At 45.4% G+C, this 13,920-nt stretch overlaps 1 protein-coding gene across 1 annotated transcript in view; it reads right to left on the reverse strand.

Moving 5' to 3' along the window:
* Positions 1–6,998: 6,998 nt before the first annotated feature.
* LOC147678642 (monocarboxylate transporter 13-like) overlaps positions 6,999–13,920 on the reverse strand; it is a 216,692-nt gene continuing 209,770 nt past the window's right edge. The window contains exon 5 of the mRNA XM_086946088.1: positions 6,999–9,585. Coding sequence (XP_086802214.1) covers positions 9,320–9,585 — 266 coding nt within the window. The 3' untranslated portion in view covers positions 6,999–9,319. The remainder of the gene's footprint in view (positions 9,586–13,920) is intronic.

The raw sequence follows: 13,920 nt of genomic DNA on the forward strand, positions 1-13,920 counted from the left end.
GCGAGGGAAGGGAGGGGGAGCACGATGTCGCCGCGCGGCAGGCCTCCCAGCGCAATACAGGCCGGGCCGCGGGCTCCCCAGAGCACCCCCAGCCGGCCTACCACCTCAACGCTTCTCGATGATAGGAGGACTCCTTTGGCCAACGCGGGTCCCCCAGGCCTGATCCCTGTACAGGTGGTCGCTGGCGGTACCAGAGCAGTGCGGGGTCCGATTCTGCCGCTGTCGTCCACACGCCGCTGGACACCGGTCGCTGAGCACTGGGACTGCACCCCTCGCAGTCCAGCTGTGTGCGGCCCTCCGCTGCTGAGGAGCGCGACAGTAATGGCGCCCGGCACGAAATGCCACCAAGGTAGGCCTCCGAGCCGGGACCCACAGTGATCGCCCGCCGGCGACGTGCACCACGCACTCCGGGCACTGCTCCCGTTCTCGCTGCCGCAAGGTGCCGCGCCCGTCTCCGCGGGACCAGAGGACCGGAAACTTCACCGGAGGCTGCCTGGCAGTATCCTGGTGGCCCGCGCCTGCCTCCGGTCGAAAGCAGGACCCCCTGCAAGGCTGAGAACAATGCAAATAGGGAAACAGCGGCGGAGGGACCGAGAAAGACGTCTCACTCCGCCGCCATCTTGGCCACGCCCCCCTAAATCTCGGTTTTAATACACAAGCGGCATGGAGATTAAATCTCAGATGTAATAAGCAAACTGCACAAGGGTCAAATCCCAAATGTAATACACAGTCGGCACACAGATTAAATCTCAGATACAATACACAAGCTGCAAATAGATCAGATCTCAAATGTAATACACAAACTGTGCATGGATCAAATCTGAGATGTAATACATAAACTGCACACAGATTAAATGTCAGATGTAATACACAAATTATACACAGATTAAATCTCAGATGTAATACACAAACTGCACACAGATTGAATCTCACATCTAATACACAACCTGCACACACATTAAATCTCAGATGTGTTACATAAACTGAATACAGATTAAATCTCAGATGTAATACACAAACTGTTCACAGATTAAATCTCAGTTGGAATACACAAATTTCGCACAGATTAAATCTCAGATCTAATACACAAACTGCACACACATTAAATCTCAGATGTAAAATACAAACTGCACAGAGATTAATTCTCAGGTATAATAGTGCTAGATACATTTCCTTATGTTTTACCTGGAGAAAATGTAGCAGGAAGTCAGCATCAGTGGCTGCACAGGTTTACGGTTTGAGATTAGAAGATATCAAAGCACTTTAAAGTGCCACATGTAAATCGGATATAAAGTGCATTAAACTCTTTACCCTGCTGTCAGCTTTTGGATCTGATATTTAAAATCTGTTTTTTCTAACATTGTGAAAAGCAGTAAGATTTTAGAAGCCAGTTTGTTCAGTGGGTGCACCAGGCTGCCTTTTGTAAGTGCAACTTAACCTGTCTACATCATCTTTTTGTAATGTTTCTTAGAAGGAACATCCATACCCCATTGCTGCAGCATGCAGCTAATCAAAAGGTAAATAATGCAATGCAAACACGATGGATACTATTAATTGCAGATTCCTTAGTGTCCTACTTATAGGAAAGAGAATGTCCTAAAATTTAATTTACTAATATATCTACAAACATAGTACAAATTTTACACACAGTTCATGGCCCTTTCGGTGCATTTTCTGATGCCTTACAATTCCCTACAAGACACAACATAGTTGTGGGTTTGTCACTGTCTAGGTGCACAAGATAAGGACTGCAGAATTTGGGCTGGGTGTCAGTAGTGCTGCATTGTAATGGAGACAGTCCTTTTCCTGTGTGTGTCTACTAAAATGGATTTATATTATAAGCACCCCTCAAATGTAAACACTACTCTTATATTACATACTATATTTCATTGACCTAGAACTTATTACACCATTCAAGGGCATTTTGGTGCATTTTTTATTTTCTTGCTTTAAAGAAAGCTCTTATACTTGATCGGTTACATGGTTCAACCAACAAGTTTCACCCTATGTGGTTGTTAGCCAAGGACTATTTTTTACAGACAACAAACAAACCAACCGCAAGTGATATGATTTTGCAAACCCATGGACAAAGCTGCCACCATATTGTGAGATGATCTCCATCCAGCCATTCCTTCAAGCCTGGTTTTAAGGAAATACAGATCTTTCTGACAAACGTTCTTGCTTGTGCTCTTTGGCAGACTGTCGGAGCATTGGCCACCTTAGTGTAGTGACCAGGCATGTCAGAAGGTAAGGAATTACAGAATGTCCTCTGTCAGTTTAAACGGCATTAATGGTTTCTGATAGATACTGATACCTGCAGATTTCTCACTTTGAGAATATTCCCTAGGCACCAGACTGGACTGGACGTTTTCACGCCTATGTTCCGGTGTGCTTCTAGTTGGCACTGTACGGCTCTGCGCTGACCTTGTTCCAGAAGGGATAGGGTAGCCCTCATTAAAGTGTCATCCCTACCCGCTGGTATCCAGTGATTCATTTGTAAAAAATATAGTGCTGGGGCTCTCATTAGGAGGACACTAGAGCTTGCACCATCCGTTGCCACTGGCCGCACTGCCAAGGAAGGACAGCACCAACACACTACTAATCATCCCACTCTTAAAAGTGTAAACATTTATACCATTACAGGCCCCCAAAGCTATAAATAATGGCTTTGAAAGCAAATACTAATAATTGAAAATTGAAATGGAAATAATAAACAGAAGTTGTTGTGCTCGTACCTAAATTGGCAGACACCAATACCATGTGGCAGACAGGAATAAGAAATGTCCTTACTGAGGTTTTGTACACTAGGCCAGCCTCATCTGAGACTTTACTTCCATTTAATTATGCATAGACAGACACCCTTATGAGCACATGGGATAAAACATCACAGAGGGGCACCTGTATTTTCTTACGCAGCATCCTACTCCTGAGAGTTTGGTAATCCAGACTTCTATCAGCAAAGAAAGTCCTTATTAATTTCCTACACCTCCTCCAGACAGGGAGATGACAAGGACTGATGCATTCAGGAAGAGAATGTACTCTTCAAACAGCTTTTATATTACAGTTGGTCAATGTAGTCTGTCTGTTAGGCCATTTTACGCATTCCCTCTGGAACATGATCTTTTTTTTTATTATTATTTTTATTGACAGTTCATAAAAACAAGATCAGCATTACAGAATACATTTGTAAAAAGCTTTAGTACAGTACATGGCATATGGATATAAATAAATAATCAACGATCAGGTGTCCACGACATGATTATAAAGTGCAAGAAGTAATTGTAAAGTGCAAAAGTGCTTAAAAGTGCATATAGGCAGACTGGTGGTTATGAAGGCATCTTTTACAATTCAAAAACACTCCAAAACTTTTCATATTTTTTGAGCGCCCCTGATCTAAGCGCATATTTTCTTTCCCTGCCCTGGGTTCGTATTAATTTAGCCTTCCATGGCTGAAAGGTCAGTACTTGGTTGGTTTTCCAGGACTGCAGTATAAGTGATTTAGCTATTAGAGAAGCTATGAAAAGAAATTTGTCATGTTGGGTGTTGGTCGCTGAGCAGCCTCGAACAGGGACTAGATCATCAAATATTATAGGAGCTTTAAGCTCAAAGGAGAGGTATTTTTCAATTTCCCTCCAGAGCTGTTGGATTTTAGGACATTCCCAGACAATATGTTTCCAAGTCCCTTTTTCCTCACATCGGAAACATTTATTGACAACTAGGGGAAAGATATTGTGGAGGTAAGAGGGGGTTCTGTAAATCAACCATTTATTGTAAAATTGCATGCGTTTAAAATTAGCGCCGCGGAAGATTGTTTTATTAAATGTATTTATTTTATCCCGCATTTGTTGATTGATTTCAATATCCTCCCTTTTTTCCACCTCTCGATAATCTTACTAGAGGATTCCTGCTTCTTGTCCTCTTTTAGTATTTTAAAACAAATACTCATCTTTTTTTGAGTTTTATTATTCAGTGCTGTAGAGATAGTTTCCTTAAAATAAAGATTTCCTATATCCAGCTCCCTGAGTATTGGATTCAGCATAAAAAAAGACCATTTCAGAATGGAATGAGAATGGCTCACCTGGCTGGCAATTTGATCCCATGTCTTCCACCTGTTACCGGCCAGGAAGTCATCGATTTTATCAAAACCATTTTCTTTCCAGAGGTTTATTATTTTTCTGTCCATACATCCCTCTTCCCCTAGATTGAAGTTGTTCAAATCCGTTGTGTTACTTATCCTAGGAATAGAATAGGATTTCAGAAACTGGGTTTTCTGTCTAAAAATCCATTGGAGGGACTTGCAGCGGATTTTCTTGGGATCTTTAGTGACTCTAATCGGATCGATTATTTTTACCTCTGGCAACATCTTCTTCATAAAAAAATTGGCCTCTGGAACATGATCAACAATATCTTGCCTGTGGTGCTGGAGGAGTTTTAGACCTATTTGGCCCAAAGCATTCAGGATGGTAAGGATGCCTATAATAATGTAATTAGGGCTGGCCTTAATATTGCAGAGTTGTGGGCACAAGTGAGGTACCTCAGCTACATGAGTAGATGAGATCCACTGGCTGGGAATGTGCAGGCTTCCCTTGTGGACGTGCCTTTTGATATGTCCTGCTTATTTGGCAAGAAGACTGTCTCTGTGCTCGAATGACTTAAAGAAAGCAGAACCACATCAGTTCCTTCAGTCTTTCCTCCCCTGCTCATCAGTTTCCCCACCAGTCTTGCTTCATTGTCAGGCTTTACCACCCCTGTCACCCAAATTCTTTGTTTTTCAGGGATGGAGATCAAGCAGACATTGCACTGTTTACCAGGGACAGCCGCACACAACCACTTCCAGGAAAGCAGAATCAGATATTTTCTTCCAGGGTGCATTCTATCATTTCCGACCGATGGGTCCTCTAGATTGTCCAGCAAGATTATGCCCTTCTGTTTCTCTCCAACCACCACAATTCCTGCCCACATCAGAGTTACTTTCAGAGTAGCACATCTTAATTTTGCTACAAGAAGTGCAGGTGTTACTGGCCTGAGGGGCTACTTAGTGGGTGTTGATCTTGAAATTGGTTACCAACTATTCTTCCTGCTATTTCCTCTTACCAAAAAAGGACAGAGGAATTTATCCAATTTTAGAACTTCACCCTCTGAACACATTTCTTTAGATAGGAAATTCCAAAATGCTCACACTGGCCCAGGTTTTGTGGACCTGCAGGAAGTGTGCTTTCATGTGCCTGTCCAACAGTCCCACAGAAGTGACCTGTGGGCAAAGGTTGCCCAGATCATTTTCAGTTTGCCATGCTTCCCTTCAGCCTTGCCATCATCCTTTGGGTATTTATGAAAATGATGGTGTTGGCCATCGCCCATTTTCAGAGGTTGGGGATACTAGTTTTCCCCTACCTGGACGACTGGCTGCTGAAAGTGAGCTCACCAGAGTCAGTCAAAGACCACTTCCAGGTGAGAACAAATCCTTTGATATCTTTGGGCTTCTGATCAACGAGCCAAAGTTACACTTTACTCCTTCACAAAGTCTTCCATTTATCAGAGCTCTTCTGGACACAGTGCAGTTCCGGGCCTTTTATTCCTTGCAACTAGTGGAGGACATTCTAGCTATGATCCTGACGTTTCAGCCTAACTCTGTGACAGTGGGTGTGAGGCTTCTTGGTTTGCTGACCTAATGCATTCTGCTTGTCCCCTTCACCAGTTGGCATATGCAGGGTCTGCATTGGGATCTGAAATATAAGTCACTCCCACACCAAGCAACCTTGGCAGACGTCATCCATATTTCAGAGGAGACTAAAATAATTCTACAGTGGTGGCTGCTTGACCACAATCTGACCAGTGATAGAATCCTCTTCCTTCTCCACCCAGAGCTGACAGTGGTGAAGACTGCATTCCTGCTGGGTTGGGGAGGATATCTGGGAGAGTTGGAGATCAGTGGTTTCTGGTCTCCGGCGAAAACTTTGCTCCACATAAATCTGTTGGACCTGGGGGCTATTCACCTGACATAGAAGGCATTCCAGTTCATTCAAAGGAAGGATTGTGTAGATTCTCACGGACAACACTGCTGCCATGTGATACTGCGGTAACCAAGGCAAATTGGAGTCCTGGGTCGAGAGGCAGTGCACCACTGAAGTTGGCTGAAGTGTCAGGACACTTCCCTGATTGTGAACTACCTGGTGAGATCTTTAAATGCCAGGCCAGAGCAGCTCCACTGATGACACTGAGCAGATCACAAATGGCGGTTGCATCCTGAGGTGGCACAGGACATCCTCTGATGATAGTGAGAACCCTGGCTAGAAAATGTTGCCTCCTTTTGAGAACCCATAGAGCGAAAAATGTCAGTGCACTGGGGTTTCCAAGAACATTTCTCTCCCTAGGAGACACATCCAGCTAGAATGGAACACTGGGCTCATATACACCTTCCCACCTCTTCCCCTTATGTCCTAGGTTATAAAGACTATAAAAAAACATCTGGGCCAAAGTCACCCTAGTGACTCTGGATTGGGCTAGACGAGTGTTGTACTCTTCTGATCAATCAGGGTACTGCCTTAGGAGGATCTTCTGTCATGGCAGCAGGGCAGGATTCCGCACCCAAACCTGTGCATTCAGCACTTCCATGCAAGGAGATCTACCTCCTGGGGCTGTGTCTGTCACCCTCAAAGCCTGGCGTCTCTCTGCAAAGACAATTTATACAGGATCCTGGGACAAATGTGTGGCATGGAGTGGATTCTGCAGCACAGACCACTAACAAGGAAGATGGTTTGTTGTTTGTTTTATTTCTGGACTAGCAAGATCTTGCAGAGTACACCATTAAAGGTTATTTGTTGGCCCTTTGTGCTTTTTGCATTTGCCGACCAATCATCCTTATTTAAATCACCTGAGGTGGTGCAGTTTTTAGGTGTTTGTCATACATGTTCTCCCAAACCTCTTGTGATGTCACAGTGGGATCTTAATTTGATCCTGACTTTGAACCAGTGCCAAAGACTATTTTTTTCCTTGTGATCACTTCAGCTCATCACGTGAGTGAGCACCATGCTTTCTCAGTGCAGCTGCTCTACGCCAGTTCTACAGACAGCATTTTTGGTTAAAATTCTGGTGCCCTTTCATGTTGGGCAATCCTTCACCCTGACAACGCTCTTTGCTCTGCCTCATTTCTTGAAAGACTCTTCTGGCAGGACCCCAAAAGGGCCTTGAGCTTTAACATAAAGCACACCAAAGACCATCGTATGGACAATTAGCTTTTTGTGGTATCCTCTGGGGCTAGGAAAAGTAAGGCGGTCCAGAAAAGGAGTTCTTGTTGGTGACTAGCCCTCTGCATTAAAGGCTGCTATGCAATGGCCAATAATCAGTCTCCAGAAGAACTGTGGGCTAATTCCACTAGGGCCAAGGCTCTTACCACTGCTTTGGCATGCAGAGAGCCTTTTCTTGACATTTTTCAGGCTGTAACTTGGGCTTCAATGCACACATGTATGAAGTTGCTACCTGGGCTGCCAGATCCGATGTGAGAGGCATTTTGCATGTTCAGTCCTGCAGAGCATTTTGGTCTGAGCCCACTTCACAGATCCTCTACCTTGTGAAGTACTGTTTTTCTGTCTATTCAAACAAGGAGGAATTAGCAGTTAGAAGTATCAGAAGAATAAGTTACTTACCTTTGTCAATGGTTTTTCTTGTGGATACCGTAACTAAATATTCCTCACTGCCCCGGTGCTCCCTGTTCTGTCGAGTAGGTTCCAAGTTAGAGATCTGCACGCTGATGCCTGTTAATTTTGGGGTGCTCAACATCTGAGGGTGCAGGAAGAATCAAGCAAGAAACTGAAGTCGACGCTCAGGGCTGGGACCTATAAGCCGCTCTTGCCAGTCACTCCTGGGGCAGAATGAGACCAATGCAAAGCTGCATGATGGCACCTGTAGGTGTAGGGTAGCCCTACTGTGAAAACCTCCACATACAGTCTGGAGCCTGAGAAATATTCTAAATCTGAAGAATCTGTAGCAAGACAGCGTATCCACCCAAAAGAGAATTAGCGAAGGTAAATAACGTGTTCATTTCGATTACGTACACTACTAATGTGAATTGTGTACGTTTTAACAGTGTTTTCCTCAATTTTATCTACTGTTAATCAAAAGAACAAATCACTTTTCTCTGGCCGAGCCACAATCCACAGCAAGAATGTGGCCTATCTCCCTCACTCATAGGTTAGCCATCCAGTTTCCTACACCCTGCATGCACATCATAAAGCCTTTGCATGTGTGTTATGTTGACTCTGTAAGTGTTTGTGTGCCCCTTATGAACCTCATATGTGCCTTTTATGGAATCTGTGTTTTGAGGTGGCCTGTGCATTTACTGTATGTGCAATATGCAGCCCCATATTGTGTAATGGAGCCTATGTATATAATATGCCTCTTTTACCTCTTGTGACCCTGGTATCAAAACTCTTTATTTGCCCTTGGTGCTTCTGTGCATTCCCCGTGCTGCCCCTCTGTATTACCTACAGACCTATATAGCTGTATAATGTTATGCTGTTTGTCCTCAATAGCCTTCATGCATGTTTGTATCTCAGATGTTAATCCATTATGATGCCCTATATTTTCAGGGCTCTACAATGCACTGTGGTTGAGCACAATGCTTTACCATTAAGCACCACCGCAGACATTTATTGTCGCTGGAACCTTTTCAGAAAATGGCAGAAACTCTGTTCTTGGGTGCTCTTCCAAAAGATGAGTGGATCTGGACTTTAGGGCAAATTTGCTCAGACTGATAAATTATTTGAGGTGCCGGGGTCTAGAGCTCTATGGTTACTCAATGTTTGGAACTAGTAGAAGCTGCACCACTGTACTGACCAGGATCAAGTATACCAGCAAGTATAAATTAATTGGACACTGCTTTCAAGTAGTTTCTAGGAGCCTCCATAGCAGAAAGAAGAAAGACATCAAAGGCTGCACTTCTGACCAGCAGTCTCAGCGAGTAAGGAAAAAAAGTCATGGTAGATGCTGCTCTCTTGCTATAATGGGACAGCGTTATCTGGGCTGAAAGAAAGTGTTACAATAGCTCTTTGCATGATTGAACAGGACTTGAGCTCTCTATGCTACTCATCATGCACACTGCATCATGAACAGCATTACATTTTTCTAATACATTTTGATGTCACTGAAAGTAGAAAGGATGCAGAAAAAGGCTTGATACTTTGATACCTCTAACTTACCCTCATCCTGAAGCAAAAATAGAGAAAAACAGAGTCAATCCTGTAACACTGTACACCTAGTGCTATCAGGCTTCTTCCCTAGATGGCTGTCCCTTGCAATATATAATAAGCCTGCCACAGAGAGGCTAACACTCACTAGACACAGTGTGCACCCTGGTGGCCTGCGACGTGTCCAAACATTTGTCTGTGGGAGATACTATCATCTGAGTGCTAGACGTGGGAACCTCCTCTTCAGTCTGTGGCAACCCAATGCTCTTCTTTTTCTGGCAGGGCAGCAAGGGTCTGGAGAAGAATGAGGGGATGCACATCAGAAAAGCACTTCCAGCCAGATTGAGTCCACCACAAACAAGGAATGAGATCCTGAAGTCCCCTGTAAGGTCCCTAAGAAATCCTGTAAACAGTAATGGTAGAGACAAAGAGGAGGATAATCAAGACATATGAAGGCTGCAAACAACCTGCAAACCCCCTCTTAAACTCATTGCATTGTATTAACAACCCCTTCAAAAGTGGCTAGCAGCCGCTTACAATCAAACTCCCAGGCTATTCACACTTCCCTGCTAATCCCTCAGAATGTCCTTCTCATCAACATCTGTTTTTGATCTGTTACAGAGCCCTAACTCACCTTCAGTCTTATTCCAGTACACCCATCTTCTGAATTTCTTCCAATGGTCTTTCATCTGAAGCCTAGCTCTGCTGTTCGTCTTTCTTTCCAACTCCAGTACCCTTGAGTCTCCCTCCCAGCTCCTTTTAGGGACCTCTCATCTCCATCCCAACTCCTCCTCCTCCTCCTCCTCCATCTAAGTAGTGTAGGAGACCATGATGTGGATGAAAAAAATGTGGTGCACCATCGGAGACAAAATTTGTACACCACCATGCCAGGATCTCATCATTGCTGTGTGTGATTCAAATTATTTAATATGAACCTACAATGTGGTACGGTCTGCTCAGAATGAGTAGAAATCTTTACAAACTCCCTGATTTGTAGTTATTATGTCACAGACTAAGCCTCAGAAAGGGTCAGAAGACTTTCCAGGTTATCCCTGGTTTGTAGCGGGTGTCTGTGGCTTTTTTTAGATTGTTAATCCTGGAAGGCCAAACATTCAGCCTGATTCATCAACGACCCGTTTTGCGAGTCTATAATAGCGATTCATAAGGAATCGCTATTGCAGGCTCGCAAAACGGGATTCATGTAGGAATCGCAAAAGAAAATGCGATTCCTACATATTCCTTATTTGCGATTAGCAAATTGCTAATCGCCAATAAGGAATAACTCCCCATTCATTCCTATGGGCCTAAAGGCCTAAAGGCCCATAGGAATGAATGGGGAGTATTCCTTATTTGCGATTAGCAATTTGCTAATCGCAAATAAGATAGCGATTTAAAGGGGGCCAGGGGTGTCCAAAGGACACCCTGTAGCACCCCTTAAATGCAAATTTAAACAGGTGTTGCGCACACACATGTCCAAAGGACATGTGTGTGTGCAACATGCAACTTAGAAAAATGCTTTTAAAAGCATTTTTCTAAGTTTTCGCTATTTACCACGAGGTTTGACCTCGCGGTAAATAGCGGGCCAAAATTGCGAATTCGCTATTTAAAAATGGATGCTGAATTGCATTTAAGGAATCTCAAATAGAGATTCTTTAAATGTAATTCCTTGCTAAATAGCGAAATCTCTATTATCCATTTTTGCATTTGGGATGATGAATCCCAAATGCAAAAATCGGACTCGCAAAGTGCCAGATTCTCAGAATCTGGCACTTTGCGAGCGCAATTCTGCATGATGAATCAGGCTGATTATTCCTCAGACGAGCCTTTGTCTTACCTCATCATAATGTCCTTCCTGCACCAGGGCACCACTTAATGATTAAGATTTTGGGCATGTGGGCGTAGTCTGACAGCTCAGGATGGCAGCCACCATCTTGTAGTGCTTCCGCACCCACATGACTATCCTTAACAATCCATGGCACTTCAACGACCCATCTAGCCTCTCCTACATGAGTGTATGGTGCTCCCCTCATCCATGGTAATACCCTGAGGTGCCACCAAGGGGTGATAAGGAGGAATCTGGGTGTGGGACCATGAGTTCTCCCAGGAGACCATGAACACCGGATAGCACTGAGGAAAACCTGGGCCGGGTGACCCTGATCAGAGGAACTTGAAACGCTCCAGTGGACCCTGGTACTGCGGCGGCGTTTTCCCCTTCCTGCTGAAGTCTGCAAAGGGGCAAGGGTTTCTTGCAAGTGGGCTTTGTGATGACCCAGCGGTGGGTCTTCCCCCACATATCCTGACTTTGGAGCTGGGGCCTAGAGGTGAGGGCTGGAATCGAACTGCGGGGGCATTGAATGGGTAGGTGAGCCCCTGTCTTCAGGTTGGCCTTCCCCCTTTTGTGTCGTGGAGTCTTGAGCCTCGTGGGAGTTCCCCCTTCTTGACTGGCTGGGAGTATAGCCCCGAGACCCCAAGGACAGACCAAGATGGGTAATTGGAGTGGCAGCACATGGGGGGCCTGCCCCGATCAAGCTGTCTGGCAGAGGTCCATTGAGTGGTATGCCAGGGAAGAATCCCACACGTGCCTGTGGTGGGGAGCCTCTGGCAGCCAGGGAATCCAGGCCCCTGGATCTTTGGCTGCTTGTGCGACCCACCCAGTCATGGGGTAGGAGACTGCAAGCTGGTTGTTCCTGTCGGGCCCCATTGGGGAACCACCTGATACCTGATTCATCCTCGTACAGAGGTGATCCTAAAGGCCAAAAAATCTTCTCGCCATTCCCTGAACACCAAAATTGGTGAGGTAGGGGCGGAGGTGGCCCTGCTCCAACAGGACTTGAGGAAATTGACAAGGAGGGTGTCAGAAGCTGAGACAAAATTGAAAGGCTGGAGGGCACAGTGAAAGGCCTCACAGCTGTGCAGAAAATTAGAGTCTTCTCCAGAGAATTGGTGCCACATGTTAATGATGCTGAGGGTCATTCACCATCCAATAATTTGCACTTCTTGGCATTACCAGAGGGCACATGGGGCCCGGACAAGAGGAGTTTCTTGAACAGTGGCTAAAATCCTTTCTTCTAGCAGACCAGCTTTCCCTGGTGAGAAGATCACCTCTAGGCGTTGCCCCGAGGCCTGTGTTTGCTCCCCTCCTAAACTATAGGGACAGAGACTTGATACTTTGCACATATATGGGCCTGAGGGATGTGAAATATGAAACCACATGGATTCTTTATCCTTCCAGACTACACCAAACTGGTTCAGCAGCAGTGAAGGACTTTTGATCCGGGGAAGCAGAAGCTCCAGGTTCTGAATCTTTGTTACATGATGTTGAACCCGGCCAAGCTCAAACTGCTTTTTAAAGGCAAGGCTTTCATGTTTGACCACCTGGAAACAACCTTGGAATGGTTAGAGGAGTGCCACTGAGGCAATCAGTCAAGGAGCCCTCCCCCTTGAGGTGTCAGTGACGGAAAAGAGCCCATTGAGAGATAGGTCTGGTAGACAAAGCTCCAGAGAGGGACAGCTGGGGAGTCTGAGACCGCCCAGATGGCCTGGGGACTCTACTCCGGGTGGGTAAACATCAGAGGCCCCCCCATCAGACACAGACATTGGAGATGATCCAGTTGTTCCTCTACTATATGTCAACAAGGAGCCCTCAGACACAAACAACTGAGCAGTGCCACTCCACGCCTTGCTTGACCAGTGTTTCAGTGTTATGTGAGTGTTTAAGGGGTACAGGGAGATTGCACTCGCTATTGCAAATGGGGATTGTTTATTATTATTATGTTAATTGTGCAGGAGGATGGGGACAGGCATTTCCTGAATTGGGGTAGTGGGTAGTTCAAAACCCATGTCAGGGAAAAGTGGGGTGGGGGTTACAGTTGAGGTTGTTTTATTTTGAGGGCCAAACACTACACATGAGCGAGGAGTCATTGATCAGGCCCAAGGTAGGACCTCATTGGGACTTTATCCAGTGTTGTCCATGACGCCACCTTCCATTGACATACTGATGGTCCTCTTGTGGAACGTGAACAGGCTGGGGAAGTAAGATCTAGAATGGGGTGGTCACGCAATACATCCGTAGACACACCCTGGATATGGTGCTCCTACAAGAGACACACCTACTTTGAACTACCTGTTGATTTCTGCAGAGAGGCAGGTATATGGTGCTTGCACATGTGGGCTATACAAGTGGCTCCTGAGGAGTCATGAGTCTATCTAGAAATAACCTCCCTTTTCAAGTGATAAGAATATAGGCTGATCCTGAGGGTTGGTATGTATTGGTGACGGGCAGATGGCAGAGGAAAATGATGTTGATCGTAAATGTATATACTCCCCCTAGGCTGCTGAGCAGGACCCTGGACGGCTTGGCCTATGCTTCTCGACTCGCCCTGCAAGTTACATATTGTGGGGGAGACTGTAATAAGGTTCTGGATCGGGGTTGAACCTATGTTCACTCCAGGTAGTGACTACTGGCCAGCCCGCTTCAAGCATGCATTGGGGATTAGTGATGTTTGGAGGAGCTAAGACCCATGTGAGAGGAAGTATTCATTCTACTTGGAGGCTCACAAACACCACTGATCCAAGCGAGTTCTGATCACTTCCCCCTTTTGCTCAAGCTGGGCACCCAACAGTCCCATAGACAGGCCCCCTGGAAGCTGGAATCCTGAACCTTGAAAGACCCAAACATAGCAGAAACCCCCAGAGTTGATACTTTGAGGAGAAAGAGGGGTCGTGTCCTCACCGGTTA

Source organism: Lissotriton vulgaris, chromosome 12 (genome assembly GCF_964263255.1).
Source record: "Lissotriton vulgaris chromosome 12, aLisVul1.2, whole genome shotgun sequence".
In the NCBI taxonomy this organism is placed as follows: Eukaryota; Metazoa; Chordata; class Amphibia; order Caudata; family Salamandridae; genus Lissotriton; species Lissotriton vulgaris.